At 43.4% G+C, this 27,412-nt stretch overlaps 2 protein-coding genes across 2 annotated transcripts; one reads left to right on the top strand and one right to left on the bottom strand.

Moving 5' to 3' along the window:
• Window positions 1-845: 845 nt before the first annotated feature.
• Window positions 846-2,480, bottom strand: LOC142940944 (C-signal). Its single transcript, XM_076083148.1, has 4 exons — window positions 2,143-2,480; window positions 1,800-1,977; window positions 1,613-1,707; window positions 846-1,515 (listed from the first exon to the last, which is right to left on the bottom strand). The coding sequence occupies exons 1-4, from the start codon at window positions 2,470-2,472 to the stop codon at window positions 1,324-1,326; spliced, it is 795 nt and encodes a 264-aa protein (XP_075939263.1). The 5' UTR covers window positions 2,473-2,480; the 3' UTR covers window positions 846-1,323.
• A 2,296-nt stretch (window positions 2,481-4,776) lies between these two features.
• On the top strand, window positions 4,777-17,968 carry nphp1 (nephronophthisis 1). Its single transcript, XM_076083152.1, has 20 exons — window positions 4,777-4,924; window positions 5,645-5,715; window positions 5,803-5,863; window positions 6,273-6,406; window positions 6,576-6,762; window positions 6,881-6,982; window positions 7,115-7,215; window positions 11,878-11,923; window positions 12,011-12,098; window positions 12,374-12,468; window positions 12,989-13,117; window positions 13,696-13,770; window positions 13,909-14,019; window positions 14,197-14,279; window positions 14,435-14,511; window positions 14,822-14,921; window positions 15,032-15,144; window positions 16,681-16,754; window positions 17,275-17,319; window positions 17,487-17,968. The coding sequence occupies exons 1-20, from the start codon at window positions 4,859-4,861 to the stop codon at window positions 17,739-17,741; spliced, it is 2,013 nt and encodes a 670-aa protein (XP_075939267.1). The 5' UTR covers window positions 4,777-4,858; the 3' UTR covers window positions 17,742-17,968.
• Window positions 17,969-27,412: the final 9,444 nt, after the last annotated feature.

Here is a 27,412-nt window from a genome sequence, read left to right on the forward strand (position 1 = left end):
TTTGCTTTATTGGCATGAAAGTTTAGAAACAGTATTGCCAAAGCATCTCTGTCTCTGTCTCTCTCTGATGATAAATGAACTGTTGTAAACTCGTATATTATTTTAATTGCTGTATCACATCTGTGTATAATAAAGGATTTTGACCACAATTAGACGTTGAGGGAAATTAAAATAAACTGTAATTACAAAGCACATCTTTCTGCTGATGTAATCATTGAAGAGATATCAGAGCTTTGGGAAACAAGCACCGCTCAGTTAAGAAACAAAGGTCAACAACAACAACACTCAGCTCATAAACTGCAGATAAAGTTTGTAATTAATGCAGAAATAATGTTATTAAGTACAGTGATCATGTGAACAGACACAAACTTCTTAAAAGTCTCTCCAGCTGTTAAAGTCGACTGACAGCTGATCCAGCTGTGATCATCAGCACCGTCATCAGAAACAGACGTCGCTTCACGTGACGCAACTGAGGAAAGGACGTCGCAAGGAAAGGACCCAAGTGAGGGAAACGGGGATGCAATTAAGAGACTTGGGATGTACCCTTGGAGGAAGCCCGCCTGTAGAGACTCGTCCGGACGGGAACGCGCATCTTGGGTTGAATCTATAATCTATTTGAGGAAGCTGATTGGCTAAATTGTATGTCACACATTTATATCTTTAACAGCAATTGGCTAAACTGCTTCATAGTCCCGCCTCTTTGGGGCAGTTTCTCCAGCGCCCCAGAGCTGCTGAGACGTGCACGCGCGGAGAGGACGTGCAGGAAAAGCATATATTTACCGCAGATATCATATTTTACACATATTACTGGTGATTCCATGTTTCAAAAACACAAATATTGACAATTTGTATAGCTTATTATTATTTATTTTATTTGTTGTGGCTAAAGGTGGGGCGGCGCCCTAGCGCCCTCTAGTGACCAGCCGCCACTGAATAAAACCCTTTGAAGTTGTTACAGTCTAACAGCCTTTTATCTTATCACACACACACACACACACGATCACCGTTTCTTTCTTTTTATGATAATGCTTTGTTATTATACATCATATTCTCCTCCTGCACTCTTGATATTATTTATCTCTGTTATGTTTGTGCAAAATAAACTAAACTTTAGATAACTTTGTGGGAGAGAGTCGGATGAGAACACAAAGCACAAAGTCTCTCTCTGTGCTACATGACATCATTAGCATCAAATCCTCACAAGGCGATGGTGTCATCATCAACAGAAACCTTGGAGGTGGCTGTGAGGTAGTTCTTCTGACTGAGGTAGTTCTTTTGTTTGTTCACGGCCTCCCTTCTTCTCTTCTCTCCATTCCTTGCGTTCTACCACGGGAGCTCGGTCCCATCCCAGTTGAAGGCCCTGCCGGTCCTCTCCATGCTCAGAGAGTCCACGATGCTCATCAGGTGGCTCACGGAGAGCTCGGCGGCGAACAGCTTGTCCTTCGGTACGTTCCTGTGATACGGACGCGAGAGGTCCGTGTCCACCGTCCCCGGATGTAAGGACACACACACCACCTGGAGGAAGCACACACGAGATATCTCTCTCTCTCTCTCTCTGTTGTTGTGTTTGTTTGTCGTATTTCTGATATTAAATACCTTACATCAAACCTACCTTGGGTCGACTGCGGCCCAGCTCTATGGACAGGTTCCTGGTGGCCATGTTGAGAGCTGCTTTAGACATTCTGTAGCTGTACCAACCACCCAGACCTGAGAGGAGGAACACAATGAGTCACAACCATGCTGCGGTCGCTAACCCTTCGTTAGCACAGAGAGTAACAACCTGCAACACAACAAGCTACCGTTGTCTCCGATGGATCCCACTTTGGCGGTGATGTTGACGATGATGCCGCTGTGCTGCTTGGCTTTCTCTGCGGGCTGTTGACCGAAACCACCGCCACCCTTCTGGAGGAGGGGGGCGAAATACTTGGCCATGACCAGAGGACCCACGGTGTTGGTGGTCAGGGTGGAAATAACGCCCTGAAAGAAGAGTCAATCAGTGGATTAATCATGGAAGCTAGGGCACAGGATGAAGGATGTTGAGCTATGAGTACATTGAGTATCTGGAAGAACCAGTAGAGGAAATGATTCCTACTTCATGCAAACATCTCTCCCTTTAATGCACCGTGACGTCATGTTGTTTACCTGAGCAGTGACGTCCCTCAGGCTGGTCTCTCCTTTACCGGACGGGTGAAGCACGGCCGAGGAGTTGACGATGAGGTCCAGCCGACCGAAGCTCTCCTTGACCCGGTCCGCGGCTCCGCGCACGTCCTCCTCCCGGTTCACGTCCAGCCGGAGGACCGTCAGTCTGTTGCCCGGGTGTCGCTCGGTCAGGTCCCGCAGCTCGGTCGCGTGCTCCGGGTTCCGGCATGTCGCTATGACGACAGCGGTGGTTCTATGTTTTAGGATATGTTTGCAGAACTGGAGCCCCAGTCCTCTGCTGGCCCCTTGGATCAGCGCCACGGGGGCCGCCATGACACTCAGTGACGTAACACCAACTGGAGGCCGGATGGAGAGGAGTAGCACGTGATGCCTTCACGTCCACACAAAACGTCATCATTTTAGTTTTTTCAGGGAAAAGGTAGCAAGGAATTATAATGATAAGTGACTTTTATATGTATTGTAAGCACTTTTATTCTTTTTATGTATATCAACGTTGAAAATATGATTAGAAATTATTATTTTGACTTTTTAAAAATTAAATCCTGGAAGCTAACGAGGAGGACCTGAAGGCAGCACGTTTCACAACATGTACAATCCGCCCTCTGGAGGTGATTCAGGAGAACACTAAGGCCAAATCCCAATGTCCCCCCTAAACCCTCAAACCCTGAACCCTCAAGGACTTACTTACGTCACCTGGTGAGTGGGTGAGTGTGAGAGACTGTGAGGGTTTGAGATGGTGTAAATATGAACGGGACAGCACTTTGCTGCAACATATCACGTTACCATGAAAACGACAATAAATATGATGTTCAATTGTGTGTATTTATTTTATACGTTGTACTCCCTGATTTGAACGTCTTCAGGCTCTTTCCTCACTAGATGAGAGGTAATTTTATTGAATCTATTTACTCGATTTTGTCAAAACAGCTTCAATGACAAAATCAAATATTTGATGAATAAATAAATAAATATCTTCTGATTTCATGTTTATATTTTGTTCCATCTTTAACCCTTAATGTTTCTGAGTAAATGTAATATGAGAGGCTGAACACACTGATCCGTCCTCTTTGTTTACCTTTTTTTTTACGTCTCCATGCGTCCACTGGTTACCCCGTGTTTAACGTCACATTGCAATGATTTGTGGGTAATTCCCTTAGGCTAAGTCAGCATACCATGCGGAAAGGGTTCATGAAGGGCTCAAAATGTCTGCCAGAGACTCAAACACTTGATGATTTGACAGTGGGACATCCCTGAACCCTCACGGACTTCGCGGGAGCGCGCCTCAAAGTCCGTGAGTCCGTAAGGGGGGACATTGGGATTTGGCCTTACACAACTCTCAATTGAGCGTGCACGACCTTACACAATCATGTGCACCGGCCAGATGTGGAGCCGCAGAGCTGCAACAAATAGTGAGAATAAACCAAAATAATCTGCAGTTTGAGCACTTTGTTTGAGATTCCCTTCCCCTCACCTATTTATTATATGAACATTATTATGGATAAACCACATCTTGAATTTATTAAATGCCCTAAAGGTCAAATACAATAATTAATAATAATAATAAATTCTTCAAAAGGTTTACTCGGTTGCAGAATTTATTAAAAAACAGTTGATTTTTTTGTAATGTTACAGACTTATATGGATAGTTTAAACTCATCTATTTCTAATATTATTAATATGATTAATCATATGGATAAATATATTCATTGTATCAAGTGGAGAAATAGAAAGCCCTCCTTTATTTGGATTATAAATGATTTATAAATATTTTCATCATCAATTAAACCTGAGTACTCTGGTAGAAAGATTTGTTCCTTATTGTTTTGATTTATGCCACTTTATGTTTTAGTTCCTCGCTCCTCTTTGATCTTTACTGTTTTTATGAGATGATAATTAATTCATATATTTCAATGTACAATTTTATATCTTCCCCTTATTCTATGTTTTCATTTATTTGTTTATTGTTTTTGGCCTCATGTTTGTATTCTCTGTAAGATCTTGTATGTTTTCTTAATGTGTGTTCAATAAATAAAAACCCTTCATTCTGGGGACTTGACTCAGAATCCGTTTCCGGTCACCGTTTTTACCGTAACACCGGATGAAACAGTAACATTAGAAAATCCTCTATGGAGAGGTATCATGACAAATATAAAGTGTTTGCAGTGAAAATAGGCAATATAAGCAGATATTATTATTACCATTATTATTACTATTATTATTAAATGTTGGGAGACATGGCAGTTAACTGTACTGGTGGAGTAAAAGGGAATTCAGAGAAAATTGACATAATTATAGAAGCAGAAATGAGGTTTCTGTGTTGTTTTATTTTTCCAAATAGACTTTCTAACATGTCGATGCGTCCTCCGGTCCAGTAGGTGGCGGTAATGTGTTGCCAACCGCAGCTACATCCGGGTTACATAAAAATGAACTAAACTATAAATATATATAAAAATAAAATAACTCACATACACAACACATGTTTAGTTATGTTATCATGTATTATAATAAATACAGAGTGTATTTATTAAAAGAGTAATTAATTAAATCTATAGTTTCTATAGTTTAACCCTAACCCGAGCCTGAAGAGGAACCCGGTTGCCTAGCGACCAGTGGAAGTGTAGCGTCAGCTAGCAGCTAGCAGCTAAGTAGCAGCTAACGTTAGCTAGGCAGTCTGCTAATACCGTAAAACAGCGTTTAAATGCCACTAAAAAGAAAAGGAGCTCTGCAGCTGGTCCACAGAGACGTGGACGAGATAAAGAAACAGGTTAGTAACAGAATGAAGAACTCTTTGTGTCTTATTTTAAAGATAAAAGTGCCTCGCGCTAGCACAAATGACTGAAGATGAGTGACGTAAACACAAAAGTAAAAGAGAATTGATTTTTGTGAAAGCAGAATCGTCTATAACACACTAAGAGAAATGCTTCATGGGTTGTTCAGTGAAGAGCTCAGTCTGGATGTAGACTTACAACATTAAACACTAAAAAGGCCAGATGTTTAAATGAAGAATGGTGTGTTTTTATTAAACATCAAGTATACACACTGTTAAATATATATATTATATTACCATTATTAGATATGAATAATCATACATAACGAAGTTAAAGACAAAGATTGCATAGTTCATCAGAGTTTTAAGATGAGACACTAATACCAATTTACATAGAAGTTTGTTTACAAGTTGAGAAGCATTAAATACAATGTTTTAAATCTTTACTGATTAAAGCTCTTTTCAGATGTCTTTGATGAATAATGATAATGTAGATGTTCCTCTGTATTTTGACAATATAGAAGACAAAAGTCCCTCAGTGAGTTAGAAGTACATATTTATACATGAATACACAAGCCTGGTATGTTTTCTGTAATAACTCAGAAAAATCTTTTGGTTAAATTACATGTTAGTGGGATAAATGGGACATGTGTCAGTATTAAATACATAAAATACACAACTCTTTATCCGTCTGTTCCTGTGTTTGTTGTAATCCAGGTGGACCGTCTGGTGAAGGAGGTGAAGGAGGTGCAGAGTCGGGATGGATCCACTGAGGAAGCATTCCGGAGGTGAAGAGTGATTTAATGCCATTTATGATTTATTTTATTTTAATTGTCTCTTTTTCTTCAGTGATGCTTTGAGGTCTGATTTTTCAGATGTCAAGAACTGCAGATGTTGGTAGAGAAGACACAAAGGACCCTGATGAAGCTGACGAAGGTTATTATCAGTGCTTTACTGTCTGTCATCATGTGGATTATTATGTTATTATTTAATATCTTCATTGTCATATATTCATGTCTGTTCTACTATTGCTTGACTTATATCAGCTGTTTTTATCCTGTGAATTGAACTTATTTATGGTCCCAAATCAAGTCTATGTTTTCCAAATGGAGACAGCATTTGGATTCAGTTGTTGTTTATTAAAAGAGTGATGATTGTAGTTTATTGTTGGCAGAGAAGTGATCCTCTCAGTGATCAGGAATATGACAAAGTGAACACAGTACTGTAGATTATTAATAAGATAATAGATAACATACAACAGTGGATTAGGAACTCCCTGTATTGTGTATCGTTCTGGTCTCTAACGTTGAGGTCTTTGTGGTCATTTGTTGCTTTGGGTTTCCAGGCGGACGAGCCGGCTCCGGTGGGGAACTACGACCAGAGGAAGCAGGAAGAGGAGACACGACTGCAGAACATCTGGGAGCAAGTGAACAGCCTCTCTCTGGAGCTCTCACCACCGGGACCCAGCTCTGCTGCAGGGTCAGTGTGCTATATATATATAGTATATATATATATATCTATATATATATAGATATATATATATATAGTATATATAGATAGTATATATATGCCTTTTTCAATGAGTCACATCCAGTGAATTTGAACTTTGAAGCATCTGTTTATCATGTCACCATGTTGTGATTCACAGCGCCGTCTCAAAGGAAGATAACGAGGAAGACGATGACGATGAAGACGAAGACAGTAGCGATGAAGATGATGAGGATGAAGATGAAGATGAGAAGCCAGCTGTGAAGCCTCCCTCTCAGTCGGACCCTCACGTCTACATGGCCCTCAGCGACTTCACAGGAGAACAGGAAGGAGACCTGTCGGTTCAGGTGAAGCACTTCCTGTTTCACACAGACAGAAAAAGACAGAAGAACTTGTTTGATTATAACAAAGTGTGTTTGTGAGTAACACATGAGTGAAGTCACATGTCTGCCTGCTGTTTCTCAGAGAGGGGAGGTGTTGAGGATTATCAGGAGGACAGCAGACGGGTGGTGGTTAGCTCAGGACGCTAACGGAAAGAGAGGAGTCGTCCCGAAGACGTACCTGAAGGTGAAGCTCCTCAAACCTCCTGTTGTTCCTGTAAACCGGTTAAAACTAGAGACGCTCCAACATGGCCGCTGTTTGGCCATGTCGCCACAAAGCTCGGTGTCCGATCGGCAATTTAAACCACTCACTTTTCAGATTGGCTCCGGTGTTGACGATGAAGACGATGACGATGATGAAGATGATGATGACGATGAGGAAGAGGGGGAAGAACTGACTGATGACCGAGAGCAACAGAGGTTTTTTTTTTTAAACTTTTTGCAGATTTATGTTTATTATTATAATGTTATTATTAGTCATAACTTATGTTCTCTGTAATATTGTAATATTTAAATATTATATAGGTGGAGGCTTCAAATGAGCCCCGTTGGCTTTTTGCCTCTTCCTGCACTGTGATCATATTTATCTCTGTTATGTTTGTTTATATTTATTTTATTGTTTAAATCAGGGGTCACCAACCTTTCTGAAACTGAGAGCTACTTCAAGGGTACCGAGCAATACGAAGGGCGACTTGTTTGATACAAACTTCCTGAATAACAAAGTTGTACAGATCACCTTTTAATAATAATAATAATAATAATAATAAGTGTGAAGAGACTGTCTGATCACATGTCAATGTTAACTATTCCTCACAATAATTATTAACAATGATTTCCACAACATGATGGTAGAAACACTGTCACGGGAGTTCACGGATAGGACCCAAACGCAAGACCACAGGAGACAGAGTATGGTGAAACAGACTTTATTTAGCCAGAGTAGAGAGGACAGAAAGGTGTGTGAAGGTGTGGAGCCCGTGGTCCGACACCAGAGAGCAGATCGACGGTGTGAGTCCCGTGGCTCGACACTGGAGAGCTGGCAGCTTGACGGCGTGTGTAGTCCGCTAACACAACGGAGGGCAGAGCGGCGGTGAGTAGTCCGTTAACACAGAGGGCACGGGGGATTCCCGGACCGACGGACACCGGAGGCAGGCGCTCGAGGGAGTAGATGCAACAGGGTAGAAGCGGGTGAAAGACGGTACGACCTGACAACCCCAGACTGCAGGACCAGAGTTTATATATTGCCAGGGGAATCGTTAGTGGGACATGAGTCTGGTGTGTCAGGCTGCAGGAGGGAATTGGCTGGAGTGGCTGCAGCTGTGTGGCAATGGGAGGTGTCTGGTCTGACAGGGATCCTGACAGTACCCCCCCCCTCAAGGAACGGATTCCAGACGTACACCGTCCAGAACAACAAACAAGGGTGGGCGGAGGAGGGACGTCCCCGCAGATACAAAGCCAACCAGGGTGGGCGGAGGGGGTTCGGAGGGTGGGTGACTGGATCTGACTGGCCACGGGGCTGCAGAAGGGCTCCGGACACGGGTGCTCCGGCGGACGGCCGGGCGGGCAGAAGGGCTCCGGACACGGGTGCTCCGGCGGACGGCCGGGCGGGCAGAAGGGCTCCGGACACGGGTGCTCCGGCGGACGGCCGGGCGGGCAGAAGGGCTCCGGACACGGGTGCTCCGGCGGACGGCCGGGCGGGCAGAAGGGCTCCGGACACGGGTGCTCCGGCGGACGGCCGGGCGGGCAGAAGGGCTCCGGACACGGGTGCTCCGGCGGATGGCCGGGCGGGCAGAAGGGCTCCTGACAATAGGATGCTGGTCCAACGGCGGCAGGCCCTGGAGGTCGCTGCTGCTCCGAGGCGGCGACTGGAGGTCGCTGCTGCTCCGAGGCGGCGACTGGAGGTCGCTGCTGCTCCGAGGCGGCGACTGGAGGTCGCTGCTGCTCCGAGGCGGCGACTGGAGGACGCTGCTGCTCCGAGGCGGCGACTGGAGGTCGCTGCTGCTCCGAGGCGGCGACTGGAGGACGCTGCTGCTCCGAGGCGGCGACTGGAGGACGCTGCTGCTCCGAGGCGGCAACTGGAGGACGCTGCTGCTCCGCGGCGGCAACTGGAGGACGCTGCTGCTCCGCGGCGGCAACTGGAGGACGCTGCTGCTCCGCGGCGGCGGCGGCCGGAACTGGAGGTCGCTGCTGCTCCGAGGCGGCGGCGGCCGGGACTGGAGGTCGCTGCGGTACGGAGACGGCGGCGACCGGGACTGGAGGTCGCTGCGGTTCGGAGACGGCGGCGACCGGAACTGGAGGTCGCTGCGGTTCGGAGACGGCGGCGGCCGGGACTGGAGGTCGCTGCGGTTCGGAGACGGCGGCGGCCGGGACTGGAGGTCGCTGCGGTTCGGAGACGGCGGCGGCCGGGACTGGAGGTCGCTGCGGTTCGGAGACGGAGGCGGCCGGGACTGGAGCTGGCTGCGGGGCTGAGGCGGCCGGGACTGGAGCTGGCTGCGGGGCTGAGGCGGCCGGGACTGGAGCTGGCTGCGGGGCTGAGGCGGCCGGGACTGGAGCTGGCTGCGGGGCTGAGGCGGCCGGGACTGGAGCTGGCTGCGGGGCTGAGGCGGCCGGGACTGGAGCTGGCTGCGGGGCTGAGGCGGCCGGGACTGGAGCTGGCTGCGGGGCTGAGGCGGCCGGGACTGGAGCTGGCTGCGGGGCTGAGGCGGCCGGGACTGGAGCTGGCGCAGAGGCGGCAGGAACAGGAACTAGAGTTCGCTGCGGCTCCGAGGCAGCAGCTGGATACGGTGACGGCCAGAATGCCGTCCGAATACGGGGAGCCGGACTTGGCCGGACCACCGAGTGTTCCCCTACACTTGCTTGGCCCCGTCTCCGGCTGAGAGGGTGCTCAGCCATATAATCCGAGTCCACCGGAGGGTCGAAAACCCTCCTCAGATCCTCCACAAAGTCCACGAAAAGCACAGCATTTGGCCGATCAAAACCCAATGTTCTCACGGCCCAGTCCAAAGCCCTTCCCCGCAGTAATCCAACCACGTAGGAGACCTTGGACCCGTCCGAGTCAAAAGTCTGAGGCTGACGGTCAAATACCCGTTGGCATCGCAACAGGAAGCCCTGGCACTTCCCCAGTGTTCCATCGTAGGGATCCGGAGCCGGCACGGGGGATTCCCAGACCGGCGGAGCGAGGACAGGAGGGAATAGTGCGGGTGCTGGAACTGGTGGAGACTTGACTGTCCGGGCTAGTTCCTGCATGAAACAGCGAATCCGAGAAACTTCAGCAGCGACAGTTCTCATCTCCTCCAGCAGACTGTCAGGCCTGTACGGCGTAGCTGCTCCTGTGGTTGCTGGGTCCATTATGGTCAGGTCGTTCTGTCACGGGATTTCACGGATAGGACCCAAACGCAAGACCACAGGAGACAGAGTATGGTGAAACAGACTTTATTTAGCCAGAGTAGAGAGGACAGAAAGGTGTGTGAAGGTGTGGAGCCCGTGGTCCGACACAGAGAGCAGATCGACGGTGTGAGTCCCGTGGCTCGACACCGGAGGGCTGGTAGCTCGACGGTGTGTGTAGTCCGCTAACACAACGGAGGGCAGAGCGGCGGTGAGTAGTCCGTAAACACAGAGGGCACGGGGGATTCCCGGACCGACGGACACCGGAGGCAGGCGCTCGAGGGAGTAGATGCAACAGGGTAGAAGCGGGTGAAAGACGGTACGACCTGACAACCCCAGACTGCAGGACCAGAGTTTATATATTGCCAGGGGAATCGTTAGTGGGACCTGAGTCTGGTGTGTCAGGCTGCAGGAGGGAATTGGCTGGAGTGGCTGCAGCTGTGTGGCAATGGGAGGTGTCTGGTCTGACAGGGATCCTGACAAACACAGATATATTTAAACATTTATTTCTGTTATTCTGTTTCAACATTTGAAAGTCAGAGGTGTCACATCTCTGATATTTTAGTAAATATCTTTCTTGACAGTTTTGTATGAATAAGCATATTTGTAGCATTTGGTTCAAAATCACACCTGTTATACTTTTGTAAAAATGATCACTTCTAACATTTGTCATGAAATCATTAACTGTCATATCTTCACATCATGTCTCGTTGGTACTAACCACTTTTGTAACATTTTTGAACAAATCATGATCAACAAATCAACTCTGTCCCATGTTTATACAAATCATCAGTTATGAATATCCTGTGTTGTTTGGCTTTGGATCGGATGACATTTATGATCTTCAGACAGGAGTCATCACATGATCAAAGCCGGTTACCTTTGCACATAGCGCCTGCTGGTGAATGATGCAGTGGTAGACATTTTGGGAACCTTTGGGTACCTTTTTCTCCACGAAGAAACCAGTAAACAGTCTCGTCTATAGTGGAGCGGGGGATCCAACCCTCCGAGGCGCGCGAGTATCTTCGGGCGCCCGCGTTCAAACCTCTAGTCTGGGCCTTTTCAGTCGGATTGCGTTGCCTCGCCTCGACCTCCGCCACCCAAGAGTTGTTGCCCCGCGGACTGTTTTCGAGGACTGACGGACTTGACGACAGGGTGCGCTCACGGCGCGCGTCCGGTGCCAACGGGAAGCGCCCGCCATTCGGAACCTGAAAACCCAGTGCGGTGCGGCAGCCTCTTCCTGGCTGTCCGCCGTGCGCCTCCGGGTACCCAACTCTCTTATGACAAGAAATATTGTCATTTTAAAATCTACAATAATGCAAGCGTTTTTGATTGAAAAAGAACAGCAACTAAAATGTTTAGAGGAGCTCCATGGTGACTAGTGCTATTTTTAGAACATGTCTTGCGGGCCACTCACGTGGTCCCGCGGGCGACCAGGTGCCCTCGGGCACCGTGTTGGCTACCTCTGGTTTAAATTGTGCAAAATTCAAAAGGAGTTAGTGACATCTAGTGGTGAGGAGGCACACTGCATCCAACTGAATGCTCCTCCACCAGCGTGTGGTTTGTCCGCTCTGGGCCACCGTAGTAACATGGCGGACTCCGCCTCCCGCTCCCTACGTGGATATCAGAGGACTCTAGATCCTACACACTGGTCCTTTATTCAATCAATTTGATCTGAATCCTTCTGTTGTTCAACAGCTCTCCACATTCCAACTGGAGCACCGTGAGAAAAGCTCTGACTGAGGTAAATATCAACAAATATTAAATACACAATATTTGATATTGTGTATGCAATACATTGTGTGTGTGTGTGTGTGTGTGTGTGTGACAGATTGATACTACAGATGTGCTCTCTGCGATGGGGGCGATACCTTCAGGATTCAGACCGTCATCTCTCAATAAACTGCTGGTGGAGGAAGGTCATTACACACACACACACTTACATACACACACACGCACACACACACACACAAATATACACACACACTTAATAAGGAATGCCAACCTAACAGGCCAACAGGTGCTGATTTTTACTGTTTTGTCAATAAAATGTCAGAAAATTGTAAAAGTCAGATCACCATTATTTCCCAGGTTCTATGTAACGTCTTCAGAACCAATCATAGAGAACATTTCTACCATCAGTATCAGTACTTCTTTAACTCATCATAATAATAGTTTGTGTCTTTTTTTCCAGCTAAAACATACAGAGGGAGTCACTACGTTCAGCCCGAGCTCAGCCAATCACAGCTCTCCTTCAGCGACCTCTTCCTGGATCCAGACAGCGGCAGGGTGAGGCACCCACAGCCGGCGTTAACGTGACAGGATATTAAACGTGGATTACGGCCGTCGCCACGTTGTTTTTTCCGAAACCAGTGAACAGGAAGTGACCATATCTGGACTGAGGAGGAGTGACGTAGAGACGGCGTATACGTCTCTGGTAGAGACCTGTCAATCACCGTGTAGCCCCGCCCTAAATGGACTCTAAATGGACCATAATGTACTAAATGAACATCATGCTGTATTGAAGAAGACTTGAAACTAGAGATTGAGACCATAAACTCATGTTTACAATGTTTACTGAGGTAATAAATCAAGAGAGAAGTAGAGTAATTTTCTCATAGACTTCTATACAACCAGAGGAGTCGCCCCCTGGTGGAGAGTAGAGAGAATGCAGCTTCAACACATGAAGCTTTGAACAGGGCCTGTGTGTGTGTGTGTGTGTGTGTGTGTGTGTGTGTGTGTGTGTGTGTGATGAATGTTTGTGTTATGAACATTACTTCCCTGAACAGAAACGTCTCTCTGTCTGTAGGTTCGATCTCGACAGGTCAGGACTTGTGTGTGTTTCAGTCTGTGGAGCTGCAGGATGATTCCTTCTCCCGGAGTCGGAGTTCAGGTCCTCAGCCGACACGTCCGTCTCTGTGCCTTTGATGGATCTCAGGTGCGTTTCTGTTGTGAAGCAGCTTTTTACTTCCTTAGTCCACCTGTAAGTCTCTGCAGCGTGGAAACTATTTAATGAATGATGTTTGTTCACTCATTATTATCATTTCCTATCCTCTCCTGTTTCCTCTCCTGTCCTTTTTCCTGCCCTGTTTCCTCTCATCTCTCATCTCCCCTCCTGTTTCCTCTCCTGTTTCCTCTCCTGTTTCCTCTCCTCTCCCCTCTTGTTTCCTTTCTTCTCGTTTCCTCTCCTGTTTCCTCTCCTCTGCTCTCCTGTTTCCTCTCCTCTCTTGTTTCCTCTCCTGCTTCCTTTCCTCTCCAGTAGAACTCAGGTGGAGTGTTCCTGTTGTCTCTGCAGCGTGTAAACGTTTTAATAAATGTTGTTGATTTGATTATTATTAGCTAAAGTTACGTAATTCTCTCTGTCGCTGTGTTTCAGTTGATGATTCGTCTCCTTGACTTGTTGGAAACAATCGTGACTCAGCTCAACTCTTATTCATTCATGACACAAACTAAATGATATAACGCACATTGTTCCTCTCTCGTTCTCTTATAAGATGATCTGTTCTTGTGTTTCAGGTGTTGAGTAACATCCACACAGTGAGGGCGACCTACAACTCCAAGAACCCCAAAACCTGGAGCTTCTCTCCTCGAGTATGTTTATATTATTATGATGGACATGTGAGGACACATGATGAAGATTAAATAACTCAATTATATTATTATTATTATGAACGTGTGAGGACACACATGAGGAGATTAAATAACTCAATCTTTAATCTTTAACTCCAGATGACGGGCGTCCTGCCGTCCCTCCTAGACGGAGACTGTTTCCTTCGCTGCAACTCAGAGTCTCCCAACCTCGGAATCCTCTTTGAACTAGGAGTCTCCTTCATACGCAATGTGAGCACACACACACACACACACACACACACACACACACACACACACACACACACACACACACACACACACACACACACATACGTACGTACACACACACACACAGACACACACACACACACACACACACACACACACACAGAGCAGAGAGTGTTTGAGATCCTCCAGGTGTTTTAGTCCACAGGTGAGAGAGGAGACCTGAGCTGTGGCTGGTCCTTCCTCAAACTGACCGATGACACTGGAAACCCTCTCCCCAACAGGTACACACACACACACACACACACACACACACACACACACGCATACACATATATCGGTGCACGCAGTACATCCTTTTGTACATGTGCTCATCTATATGTTCACATCTATTCTATAATAATCTGCAATAATCTATAATAATCTAACCTGTGTGTAGGACCTGTGAGCTGCCGGTGAACGAAGGGACTCCCTATGAGAAGGAGGTGGTGAAGGAGGCTTCAGCCACCAGAGGATGTAAGAAGAAGAGTTTAACAAGCAGACATCAGTTTATAACATCTGTCAATCAAAACAGTAACAAAGACGCACTTTGATAACGTCATGAAGGAGTGTGGGATCATGGGAGTTGTTGTCTTTGTTGTTGAACATCACTATAGAGTGCTGCAAAGATGCTGTATCTTTGTAGTCCAACTCAACTCCTCTGCTCTCTCGTTTCATGTTTCCTTGCCTGTTTCCTCTCCTCTCCTGTCTCCTCCCCTCTCCTGTTTCCTCCCCTCTACTGTTTCCTCTCTTGCCTCCTCTCCTCTCCTGTCTCCTCCCCTCTCAGCTCCAGCTGGTGTGTTCCATCAGATGCTTCAGAACAGACGTCAGCCCAAACTGATCGTGAAGTTAAAATCCTCCAACAGACGAACCAGAACTCAGCTCAGGTGAGAGAAAGAGCTTATTAACAAAACACTAAATCATTACTGTGAGTGTGTGTGTGTGTGTGTGTGTGTGTGTGTGTGTGTGTGTGTGTACTAACTGTTCTGTTCCTCAGTCTCCTCCCTGACTCTCTTCTTCACTGTCTGAGCTGCGTTCCTCTGCTGGTTCTTCACCGACAGCTTCAGGCCGACTCTCTGCTGATGGACAGACAGACCATGCAGAACGCAGGTAACACTCACCTTCATCCTAACATCAAGTAACACTCACCTTCATCCTAACATCAGGTAACACTCACCTTCATCCTAACATCAGGTAACACTCACCTTCATCCTAACATCAAGTAACACTCACCTTCATCCTAACATCAGGTAACACTCACCTTCATCCTAACATCAGGTAACACTCACCTTCATCCTAACATCAGGTAACACTCACCTTCATCCTAACATCAGGTAACACTCACCTTCATCCTAACATCAGGTAACACTCACCTTCATCCTAACATCAAGTAACACTCACCTTCATCCTAACATCAGGTAACACTCACCTTCATCCTAACATCAGGTAACACTCACCTTCATCCTAACATCAGGTAACACTCACCTTCATCCTAACATCAAGTAACACTCACCTTCATCCTAACATCAGGTAACACTCACCTTCATCCTAACATCAGGTAACACTCACCTTCATCCTAACATCAAGTAACACTCACCTTCATCCTAACATCAGGTAACACTCACCTTCATCCTAACATCAGGTAACACTCACCTTCATCCTAACAACAGGTAACACTCACCTTCATCCTAACATCAAGTAACACTCACCTTCATCCTAACATCAGGTAACACTCACCTTCATCCTAACATCAGGTAACACTCACCTTCATCCTAACATCAGGTAACACTCACCTTCATCCTAACATCAGGTAACACTCACCTTCATCCTAACATCAGGTAACACTCACCTTCATCCTAACATCAGGTAACACTCACCTTCATCCTAACATCAGGTAACACTCACCTTCATCCTAACATCAGGTAACACTCACCTTCATCCTAACATCAGGTAACACTCACCTTCATCCTAACATCAGGTAACACTCACCTTCATCCTAACATCAGGTAACACTCACCTTCATCCTAACAACAGGTAACACTCACCTTCATCCTAACATCAGGTAACACTCACCTTCATCCTAACATCAGGTAACACTCACCTTCATCCTAACAACAGGTAACACTCACCTTCATCCTAACATCAGGTAACACTCACCTTCATCCTAACAACAGGTAACACTCACCTTCATCCTAACATCAGGTAACACTCACCTTCATCCTAACATCAGGTAACACTCACCTTCATCCTAACATCAGGTAACACTCACCTTCATCCTAACAACAGGTAACACTCACCTTCATCCTAACATCAGGTAACACTCACCTTCATCCTAACATCAGGTAACACTCACCTTCATCCTAACATCAGGTAACACTCACCTTCATCCTAACATCAGGTAACACTCACCTTCATCCTAACAACAGGTAACACTCACCTTCATCCTAACATCAGGTAACACTCACCTTCATCCTAACAACAGGTAACACTCACCTTCATCCTAACAACAGGTAACACTCACCTTCATCCTAACATCAGGTAACACTCACCTTCATCCTAACATCAGGTAACACTCACCTTCATCCTAACAGCAGATATTCTCCTGGTTTATGAGGACGACGTCACATTCTCTCTCTCTGTTTTCAGATCTGATCTTCAGTCCTGTTCTTTCTACCTTCCCTGAGCTGCTGGACCAGCCGGACCTGCTGGATGCTCTCAGGGTCAGTAGTTATAATTCTGTTATTAATAGTTAAATATATATATTATAAAAACTGTGTCTGCATTTCCTCCAGGAACTCACTCCTGCTAAATTAAGACGCTTTTGAAACAGGATCCAGAGTTAAATTGTCTGAGCAGTCAGTTTAACTTTAACCTTCACAGATTCTTTCATCTGTTAGCGGTTATAAAGTAACTCTTATCTGTCAAACAACAGAGAGGATTCTTATAACACTCCAGTGATACTTTTCACAAACTTGGCTTTAAAAACGAGCCGTTTTATCCGCCTTGCTCTCATATTTATAGCAAACATAATTCTTATTATAAGCAAATCTTATTTTGTGTAATTTTAAATGACAGAAATTAAATCTGTCCAGTGTTCAGAGCTCCTCAGACAGTGTGACACATCTCATCTGTTTCATACAGACATCCTGAATACATTCATTACACTCACAAAACAACAATCACTCAATAAAACCTGTGCTCAATATTAAACTAAATATAAGAGGTGTGTTCTTCTTACAGAGGGTCTGGAGGGATGCTGAGAACAACATGAGCAGAGCTCAGAAGGTCAGAGTGTGTGTGTGCGTGTTTGTATGTGTGTGTGTGATACCAGTACTGACCTGTAGAGGGAGCCTACAGTCTAACTAAACTGCTAGTTTCTCCTCCACCATGACGAAGTGTAAACATGTCTCTACCTGCTATCACCTATCATCTGAAGTCTTCCTCTCCTTTAGAGAGACTCGTCCTTCTTAAAACACGAGTTCCTCAAAGTCTACACGTCCTCCGTCTACTTCCTCCTCCACTCTCCCTCGCTGCCCCGCCACCGCTGGGCTGACCCGCCTACAGAGGAGCAGCGGGCCCGAGTCATCTACGCCGCCGGAGAACCCGGTGAACCCGCGGGCCCCGAGGTGTTTGCGGATGCCACGCGTCAACATCTGGCCTTCGACATCACAGAGCTGACATTTGACCTCCTCCGTGTGGCGCGGTAGAGAGGGAGGTCCAGTTAGAGGAGGATCATCTTCGTATTCAATGTGTAATAATTGTTGGTTGCAGGTCTGTTTGTTGGGATTTATTGTCTCTACGAATGAAGTGAACAGGTTACAGTAGAACACGAGACACATTTCTGTAATAATAGAACCAAAAGTGACATTATTGGCATGTTTTTATGCTGCTAGTTATTGTTCAATTTTCTAATAAACATATTTTTTTTACCTGACTGAGCTGCTGCATTCATCCAATTAACATAAACGATGAAATGTGATCGACTTTTAACAGAAGAGAGAGAGACACACCACGTTATCCTGACTAAGGATAGTAGCACCACACCAGGGGCTGCTTCTCAGCAAACAGACACCACGGTGAGAGTGTGCAGGTAGACACACACACACACACACACACACACACACACACACACACACACACACACACACACACACACACACAGGCCATGATTCATTGCAGTCTGGATGGAAAAAGAAATAGACAGATTAGATGATCTGGATCTCCTAATGACTGTGATGCAGTGCGACGATGCTAAAGAGGACTCATATCCTTTACTCCTACAGACATTCATGTAAGGACCACATTACAATCATGTTAAATATCATTTAAGTTCATGAACGTCATTAGTTACTGACAGATTTAGTTATACATATTCATGGTCACCAGAGAATAATGTAATTATCATGGCGATCCCTCATCCTTCCATCAAGCAACCCATTAGTGTGTGTGTGTGTGTAGTGTATGTATAGTGTGTGTGTGTAGTGTATGTATAGTGTGTGTGTGTAGTGTATGTATAGTGTGTGTGTGTAGTGTATGTATAGTGTGTGTGTAGTGTATGTATAGTGTGTGTGTAGTGTATGTATAGTGTGTGTGTGTAGTGTATGTATAGTGTGTGTGTGTAGTGTATGTATAGTGTGTGTGTGTAGTGTATGTATGTAGTGTGTGTGTAGTGTATGTATAGTGTGTGTGTAGTGTATGTATAGTGTGTGTGTAGTGTATGTATAGAGTGTGTGTGTAGTGTATGTATAGTGTGTGTGTGTAGTGTATGTATAGTGTGTGTGTGTAGTGTATGTATAGTGTGTGTGTGTAGTGTATGTATAGTGTGTGTGTGTAGTGTATGTATAGTGTGTTTGTGTAGTGTATGTATAGTGTGTGTGTAGTGTATGTATAGTGTGTGTGTGTGTGTAGTGTATGTATAGTGTGTGTGTGTGTAGTGTATGTATAGTGTGTGTGTGTGTAGTGTATGTATAGTGTGTGTGTAGTGTATGTATAGAGTGTGTGTGTAGTGTATGTATAGTGTGTGTGTAGTGTATGTATAGTGTGTGTGTGTGTAGTGTATGTATAGTGTGTGTGTGTGTAGTGTATGTATAGTGTGTGTGTAGTGTATGTATAGAGTGTGTGTGTAGTGTATGTATAGTGTGTGTGTGTAGTGTATGTATAGTGTGTGTGTGTAGTGTATGTATAGTGTGTGTGTGTAGTGTATGTATAGTGTGTGTGTAGTGTATGTATAGTGTGTGTGTAGTGTATGTATAGTGTGTGTGTAGTGTATGTATAGTGTGTGTGTAGTGTATGTATAGTGTGTGTGTGTAGTGTATGTATAGTGTGTGTGTGTAGTGTATGTATAGTGTGTGTGTGTAGTGTATGTATAGTGTGTGTGTGTAGTGTATGTATAGTGTGTGTGTGTAGTGTATGTATAGTGTGTGTGTGTAGTGTATGTATGGTGTGTGTGTGTAGTGTATGTATAGTGTGTGTGTAGTGTATGTATAGTGTGTGTGTGTAGTGTATGTATAGTGTGTGTGTGTAGTGTATGTATAGTGTGTGTGTGTAGTGTATGTATAGTGTGTGTGTGTAGTGTATGTATAGTGTGTGTGTGTAGTGTATGTATAGTGTGTGTGTGTAGTGTATGTATAGTGTGTGTGTAGTGTATGTATAGTGTGTGTGTGTAGTGTATGTATAGTGTGTGTGTAGTGTACGTATAGTGTGTGTGTAGTGTATGTATAGTGTGTGTGTGTAGTGTATGTATAGTGTGTGTGTAGTGTACGTATAGTGTGTGTGTAGTGTATGTATAGTGTGTGTGTGTAGTGTATGTATAGTGTGTGTGTGTAGTGTATGTATAGTGTGTGTGTAGTGTATGTATAGTGTGTGTGTGTAGTGTATGTATAGTGTGTGTGTAGTGTACGTATAGTGTGTGTGTAGTGTATGTATAGTGTGTGTGTGTAGTGTATGTATAGTGTGTGTGTGTAGTGTATGTATAGTGTGTGTGTAGTGTATGTATAGTGTGTGTGTGTAGTGTATGTATAGTGTGTGTGTAGTGTATGTATAGTGTGTGTGTGTAGTGTATGTATAGTGTGTGTGTGTAGTGTATGTATAGTGTGTGTGTGTAGTGTATGTATAGTGTGTGTGTAGTGTATGTATAGTGTGTGTGTAGTGTATGTATAGTGTGTGTGTAGTGTATGTATAGTGTGTGTGTAGTGTATGTATAGTGTGTGTGTAGTGTATGTATAGTGTGTGTATAGTGTATGTATAGTGTGTGTGTGTAGTGTATGTATAGTGTGTGTGTAGTGTATGTATAGTGTGTGTGTGTAGTGTATGTATAGTGTGTGTGTGTAGTGTATGTATAGTGTGTGTGTAGTGTATGTATAGTGTGTGTGTAGTGTATGTATAGTGTGTGTGTAGTGTATGTATAGTGTGTGTGTGTAGTGTATGTATAGTGTGTGTGTGTAGTGTATGTATAGTGTGTGTGTGTAGTGTATGTATAGTGTGTGTGTGTAGTGTATGTATAGTGTGTGTGTGTAGTGTATGTATAGTGTGTGTGTAGTGTATGTATAGTGTGTGTGTGTAGTGTATGTATAGTGTGTGTGTGTAGTGTATGTATAGTGTGTGTGTAGTGTATGTATAGTGTGTGTGTGTAGTGTATGTATAGTGTGTGTGTGTAGTGTACGTATAGTGTGTGTGTGTAGTGTACGTATAGTGTGTGTGTGTAGTGTACGTATAGTGTGTGTGTAGTGTACGTATAGTGTGTGTGTAGTGTACGTATAGTGTGTGTGTGTAGTGTACGTATAGTGTGTGTGTGTAGTGTACGTATAGTGTGTGTGTGTAGTGTACGTATAGTCTGTGTGTGTAGTGTACGTATAGTGTGTGTGTAGTGTATGTATAGTGTGTGTGTAGTGTATGTATAGTGTGTGTGTGTAGTGTATGTATAGTGTGTGTGTGTAGTGTACGTATAGTGTGTGTGTGTAGTGTACGTATAGTGTGTGTGTGTAGTGTACGTATAGTGTGTGTGTAGTGTACGTATAGTGTGTGTGTAGTGTACGTATAGTGTGTGTGTAGTGTATGTATAGTGTGTGTGTGTAGTGTACGTATAGTGTGTGTGTGTAGTGTATGTATAGTGTGTGTGTGTAGTGTATGTATAGTGTGTGTGTAGTGTATGTATAGTGTGTGTATAGTGTATGTATAGTGTGTGTGTGTAGTGTATGTATAGTGTGTGTGTAGTGTATGTATAGTGTGTGTGTGTAGTGTATGTATAGTGTGTGTGTGTAGTGTATGTATAGTGTGTGTGTAGTGTATGTATAGTGTGTGTGTAGTGTATGTATAGTGTGTGTGTAGTGTATGTATAGTGTGTGTGTAGTGTATGTATAGTGTGTGTGTGTAGTGTATGTATAGTGTGTGTGTGTAGTGTATGTATAGTGTGTGTGTGTAGTATATGTATAGTGTGTGTGTGTAGTGTATGTATAGTGTGTGTGTAGTGTATGTATAGTGTGTGTGTAGTGTATGTATAGTGTGTGTGTGTAGTGTATGTATAGTGTGTGTGTGTAGTGTACGTATAGTGTGTGTGTGTAGTGTATGTATAGTGTGTGTGTGTAGTGTATGTATAGTGTGTGTGTGTAGTGTATGTATAGTGTGTGTGTGTAGTGTATGTATAGTGTGTGTGTGTAGTGTATGTATAGTGTGTGTGTGTAGTGTATGTATAGTGTGTGTGTAGTGTACGTATAGTGTGTGTGTGTAGTGTACGTATAGTGTGTGTGTGTAGTGTATGTATAGTGTGTGTGTGTAGTGTATGTATAGTGTGTGTGTGTAGTGTATGTATAGTGTGTGTGTGTAGTGTATGTATAGTGTGTGTGTAGTGTATGTATAGTGTGTGTGTGTAGTGTATGTATAGTGTGTGTGTGTAGTGTACGTATAGTGTGTGTGTGTAGTGTACGTATAGTGTGTGTGTGTAGTGTACGTATAGTGTGTGTGTGTAGTGTATGTATAGTGTGTGTGTAGTGTATGTATAGTGTGTGTGTAGTGTATGTATAGTGTGTGTGTAGTGTATGTATAGTGTGTGTGTGTAGTGTATGTATAGTGTGTGTGTGTAGTGTATGTATAGTGTGTGTGTGTAGTGTATGTATAGTGTGTGTGTAGTGTATGTATAGTGTGTGTGTGTAGTGTATGTATAGTGTGTGTGTGTAGTGTATGTATAGTGTGTGTGTAGTGTATGTATAGTGTGTGTGTGTAGTGTACGTATAGTGTGTGTGTAGTGTGTGTGTGTAGTGTATGTATAGTGTGTGTGTGTAGTGTACGTATAGTGTGTGTGTGTAGTGTACGTATAGTGTGTGTGTGTAGTGTACGTATAGTGTGTGTGTAGTGTACGTATAGTGTGTGTGTAGTGTATGTATAGTGTGTGTGTGTAGTGTACGTATAGTGTGTGTGTGTAGTGTATGTATAGTGTGTGTGTGTAGTGTATGTATAGTGTGTGTGTGTAGTGTATGTATAGTGTGTGTGTGTAGTGTATGTATAGTGTGTGTGTAGTGTATGTATAGTGTGTGTGTGTAGTGTAGTATAGTGTGTGTGTGTAGTGTATGTATAGTGTGTGTGTAGTGTATGTATAGTGTGTGTGTGTAGTGTACGTATAGTGTGTGTGTAGTGTGTGTGTGTAGTGTATGTATAGTGTGTGTGTGTAGTGTACGTATAGTGTGTGTGTGTAGTGTACGTATAGTGTGTGTGTGTAGTGTACGTATAGTGTGTGTGTAGTGTACGTATAGTGTGTGTGTAGTGTATGTATAGTGTGTGTGTGTAGTGTACGTATAGTGTGTGTGTGTAGTGTATGTATAGTGTGTGTGTGTAGTGTATGTATAGTGTGTGTGTGTAGTGTATGTATAGTGTGTGTGTGTAGTGTATGTATAGTGTGTGTGTAGTGTATGTATAGTGTGTGTGTGTAGTGTATGTATAGTGTGTGTGTGTAGTGTATGTATAGTGTGTGTGTACGTGTACGTATAGTGTGTGTGTAGTGTATGTATAGTGTGTGTGTGTAGTGTATGTATAGTGTGTGTGTGTAGTGTACGTATAGTGTGTGTGTGTAGTGTATGTATAGTGTGTGTGTGTAGTGTACGTATAGTGTGTGTGTGTAGTGTATGTATAGTGTGTGTGTAGTGTATGTATAGTGTGTGTGTAGTGTATGTATAGTGTGTGTGTGTAGTGTATGTATAGTGTGTGTGTGTAGTGTATGTATAGTGTGTGTGTGTAGTGTACGTATAGTGTGTGTGTGTAGTGTATGTATAGTGTGTGTGTAGTGTATGTATAGTGTGTGTGTAGTGTATGTATAGTGTGTGTGTAGTGTATGTATAGTGTGTGTGTGTGTAGTGTATGTATAGTGTGTGTGTAGTGTATGTATAGTGTGTGTGTAGTGTATGTATAGTGTGTGTGTAGTGTATGTATAGTGTGTGTGTGTAGTGTACGTATAGTGTGTGTGTGTAGTGTATGTATAGTGTGTGTGTGTGTAGTGTATGTATAGTGTGTGTGTGTAGTGTATGTATAGTGTGTGTGTAGTGTATGTTATAGTGTGTGTGTGTAGTGTATGTATAGTGTGTGTGTGTAGTGTATGTATAGTGTGTGTGTGTAGTGTATGTATAGTGTGTGTGTGTAGTGTATGTATAGTGTGTGTGTGTGTAGTGTATGTATAGTGTGTGTGTGTAGTGTATGTATAGTGTGTGTGTAGTGTATGTATAGTGTGTGTGTAGTGTATGTATAGTGTGTGTGTGTAGTGTATGTATAGTGTGTGTGTGTAGTGTATGTATAGTGTGTGTGTGTGTAGTGTATGTATAGTGTGTGTGTAGTGTATGTATAGTGTGTGTGTAGTGTATGTATAGTGTGTGTGTGTAGTGTACGTATAGTGTGTGTGTGTAGTGTATGTATAGTGTGTGTGTGTAGTGTATGTATAGTGTGTGTGTGTAGTGTATGTATAGTGTGTGTGTAGTGTATGTATAGTGTGTGTGTGTAGTGTATGTATAGTGTGTGTGTGTAGTGTACGTATAGTGTGTGTGTGTAGTGTACGTATAGTGTGTGTGTGTAGTGTACGTATAGTGTGTGTGTGTAGTGTATGTATAGTGTGTGTGGTAGTGTATGTATAGTGTGTGTGTAGTGTATGTATAGTGGTGTGTGTAGTGTATGTATAGTGTGTGTGTGTAGTGTATGTATAGTGTGTGTGTGTAGTGTATGTATAGTGTGTGTGTGTAGTGTAAGTATAGTGTGTGTGTAGTGTATGTATAGTGTGTGTGTAGTGTATGTATAGTGTGTGTGTGTAGTGTATGTATAGTGTGTGTGTAGTGTATGTATAGTGTGTGTGTGTAGTGTATGTATAGTGTGTGTGTGTAGTGTACGTATAGTGTGTGTGTGTAGTGTACGTATAGTGTGTGTGTGTAGTGTACGTATAGTGTGTGTGTGTAGTGTATGTATAGTGTGTGTGTAGTGTATGTATAGTGGTGTGTGTAGTGTATGTATAGTGTGTGTGTGTAGTGTATGTATAGTGTGTGTGTGTAGTGTACGTATAGTGTGTGTGTGTAGTGTACGTATAGTGTGTGTGTGTAGTGTACGTATAGTGTGTGTGTAGTGTACGTATAGTGTGTGTGTAGTGTACGTATAGTGTGTGTGTAGTGTATGTATAGTGTGTGTGTGTAGTGTACGTATAGTGTGTGTGTGTAGTGTATGTATAGTGTGTGTGTGTAGTGTATGTATAGTGTGTGTGTGTAGTGTATGTATAGTGTGTGTGTGTAGTGTATGTATAGTGTGTGTGTAGTGTATGTATAGTGTGTGTGTGTAGTGTATGTATAGTGTGTGTGTGTAGTGTATGTATAGTGTGTGTGTAGTGTACGTATAGTGTGTGTGTAGTGTATGTATAAGTGTGTGTGTGTAGTGTATGTATAGTGTGTGTGTGTAGTGTATGTATAGTGTGTGTGTGTAGTGTATGTATAGTGTGTGTGTAGTGTACGTATAGTGTGTGTGTGTAGTGTATGTATAGTGTGTGTGTAGTGTACGTATAGTGTGTGTGTAGTGTACGTATAGTGTGTGTGTGTAGTGTATGTATAGTGTGTGTGTAGTGTATGTATAGTGTGTGTGTGTAGTGTATGTATAGTGTGTGTGTGTAGTGTATGTATAGTGTGTGTGTGTAGTGTATGTATAGTGTGTGTGTGTAGTGTATGTATAGTGTGTGTGTGTAGTGTATGTATAGTGTGTGTGTAGTGTATGTATAGTGTGTGTGTGTAGTGTACTGTATAGTGTGTGTGTAGTGTATGTATAGTGTGTGTGTGTAGTGTATGTATAGTGTGTGTGTGTAGTGTACGTATAGTGTGTGTGTGTAGTGTATGTATAGTGTGTGTGTAGTGTATGTATAGTGTGTGTGTAGTGTATGTATAGTGTGTGTGTGTAGTGTACGTATAGTGTGTGTGTAGTGTACGTATAGTGTGTGTGTGTAGTGTATGTATAGTGTGTGTGTGTAGTGTATGTATAGTGTGTGTGTGTAGTGTATGTATAGTGTGTGTGTGTAGTGTATGTATAGTGTGTGTGTGTAGTGTATGTATAGTGTGTGTGTGTAGTGTATGTATAGTGTGTGTGTAGTGTATGTATAGTGTGTGTGTAGTGTATGTATAGTGTGTGTGTGTAGTGTATGTATAGTGTGTGTGTGTAGTGTATGTATAGTGTGTGTGTGTAGTGTATGTATAGTGTGTGTGTAGTGTATGTATAGTGTGTGAGTAGTGTATGTATAGTGTGTGTGTGTGTAGTGTATGTATAGTGTGTGTGTAGTGTATGTATAGTGTGTGTGTAGTGTATGTATAGTGTGTGTGTGTAGTGTATGTATAGTGTGTGTGTGTAGTGTATGTATAGTGTGTGTGTGTAGTGTACTGTATAGTGTGTGTGTGTAGTGTATGTATAGTGTGTGTGTGTAGTGTATGTATAGTGTGTGTGTAGTGTACGTATAGTGTGTGTGTAGTGTATGTATAGTGTGTGTGTGTAGTGTATGTATAGTGTGTGTGTGTAGTGTATGTATAGTGTGTGTGTGTAGTGTATGTATAGTGTGTGTGTAGTGTATGTATAGTGTGTGTGTGTAGTGTATGTATAGTGTGTGTGTGTAGTGTATGTATAGTGTGTGTGTAGTGTATGTATAGTGTGTGTGTGTAGTGTATGTATAGTGTGTGTGTGTAGTGTATGTATAGTGTGTGTGTGTAGTGTATGTATAGTGTGTGTGTGTAGTGTATGTATAGTGTGTGTGTGTAGTGTATGTATAGTGTGTGTGTAGTGTATGTATAGTGTGTGTGTGTAGTGTATGTATAGTGTGTGTGTGTAGTGTATGTATAGTGTGTGTGTAGTGTATGTATAGTGTGTGTGTAGTGTATGTATAGTGTGTGTGTGTAGTGTATGTATAGTGTGTGTGTGTAGTGTATGTATAGTGTGTGTGTGTAGTGTATGTATAGTGTGTGTGTGTAGTGTATGTATAGTGTGTGTGTAGTGTATGTATAGTGTGTGTGTAGTGTATGTATAGTGTGTGTGTAGTGTATGTATAGTGTGTGTGTAGTGTATGTATAGTGTGTGTGTAGTGTATGTATAGTGTGTGTGTAGTGTATGTATAGTGTGTGTGTGTAGTGTATGTATAGTGAGTGTGTGTGTATGTATAGAGTGTGTGTGTGTAGTGTATGTATAGTGTAGTGTGTGTAGTGTATAGTGTGTGTGTAGTGTATGTATAGTGTGTGTGTGTAGTGTATGTATAGTGTGTGTGTAGTGTCTGTATAGTGTGTGTGTAGTGTATGTAAGTGTGTGTGTAGTGTATGTATAGTGTGTGTGTAGTATGTATAGTGTGTGTGTAGTGTAGTAGTGTGTGTGTAGTGTATGTATAGTGTGTGTGTGTAGTGTATGTATAGTGTGTGTGTGTAGTGTATGTATAGTGTGTGTGTGTAGTGTATGTATAGTGTGTGTGTAGTGTATGTATAGTGTGTGTGTAGTGTATGTATAGTGTGTGTGTAGTGTATGTATAGTGTGTGTGTGTAGTGTATGTATAGTGTGTGTGTCAGTGTATGTATAGTGTGTGTGTAGTGTATGTATAGTGTGTGTGTAGTGTATGTATAGTGTGTGTGTGTAGTGTATGTATAGTGTGTGTGTGTAGTGTATGTATAGTGTGTGTGTAGTGTATGTATAGTGTGTGTGTAGTGTATGTATAGTGTGTGTGTAGTGTATGTATAGTGTGTGTGTGTAGTGTATGTATAGTGTGTGTGTGTAGTGTATGTATAGTGTGTGTGTGTAGTGTATGTATAGTGTGTGTGTGTAGTGTATGTATAGTGTGTGTGTGTAGTGTATGTATAGTGTGTGAGTGTAGTGTATGTATAGTGTGTGTGTGTAGTGTATGTATAGT

This window comes from Anarhichas minor, unplaced genomic scaffold (assembly GCF_050575085.1).
Source record: "Anarhichas minor isolate MPS153535 unplaced genomic scaffold, ASM5057508v1 ptg000122l, whole genome shotgun sequence".
Lineage (NCBI taxonomy): Eukaryota > Metazoa > Chordata > Actinopteri > Perciformes > Anarhichadidae > Anarhichas > Anarhichas minor.

What these genes read in the sequence shown, in the direction of transcription:
- LOC142940944 (XM_076083148.1), bottom strand. Translation starts at nt 2,472, where the DNA reads ATGGCGGCCCCCGTGGCGCTGATCCAAGGGGCCAGCAGAGGACTGGGG. An exon ending in TGAGGGACGTCACTGCTCAG is followed by an intron (nt 1,978 to 2,142) that starts GTAAACAACATG and finishes CTCTTCTTTCAG; the next exon opens with GGCGTTATTTCCACCCTGAC. An exon ending in GGGATCCATCGGAGACAACG is followed by an intron (nt 1,708 to 1,799) that starts GTAGCTTGTTGT and finishes TCCTCCTCTCAG; the next exon opens with GTCTGGGTGGTTGGTACAGC.
- nphp1 (XM_076083152.1), top strand. Translation starts at nt 4,859, where the DNA reads ATGCCACTAAAAAGAAAAGGAGCTCTGCAGCTGGTCCACAGAGACGTG. An exon ending in TGAGAAAAGCTCTGACTGAG is followed by an intron (nt 11,924 to 12,010) that starts GTAAATATCAAC and finishes TGTGTGTGACAG; the next exon opens with ATTGATACTACAGATGTGCT. An exon ending in GGCTTCAGCCACCAGAGGAT is followed by an intron (nt 14,512 to 14,821) that starts GTAAGAAGAAGA and finishes CTCCCCTCTCAG; the next exon opens with CTCCAGCTGGTGTGTTCCAT.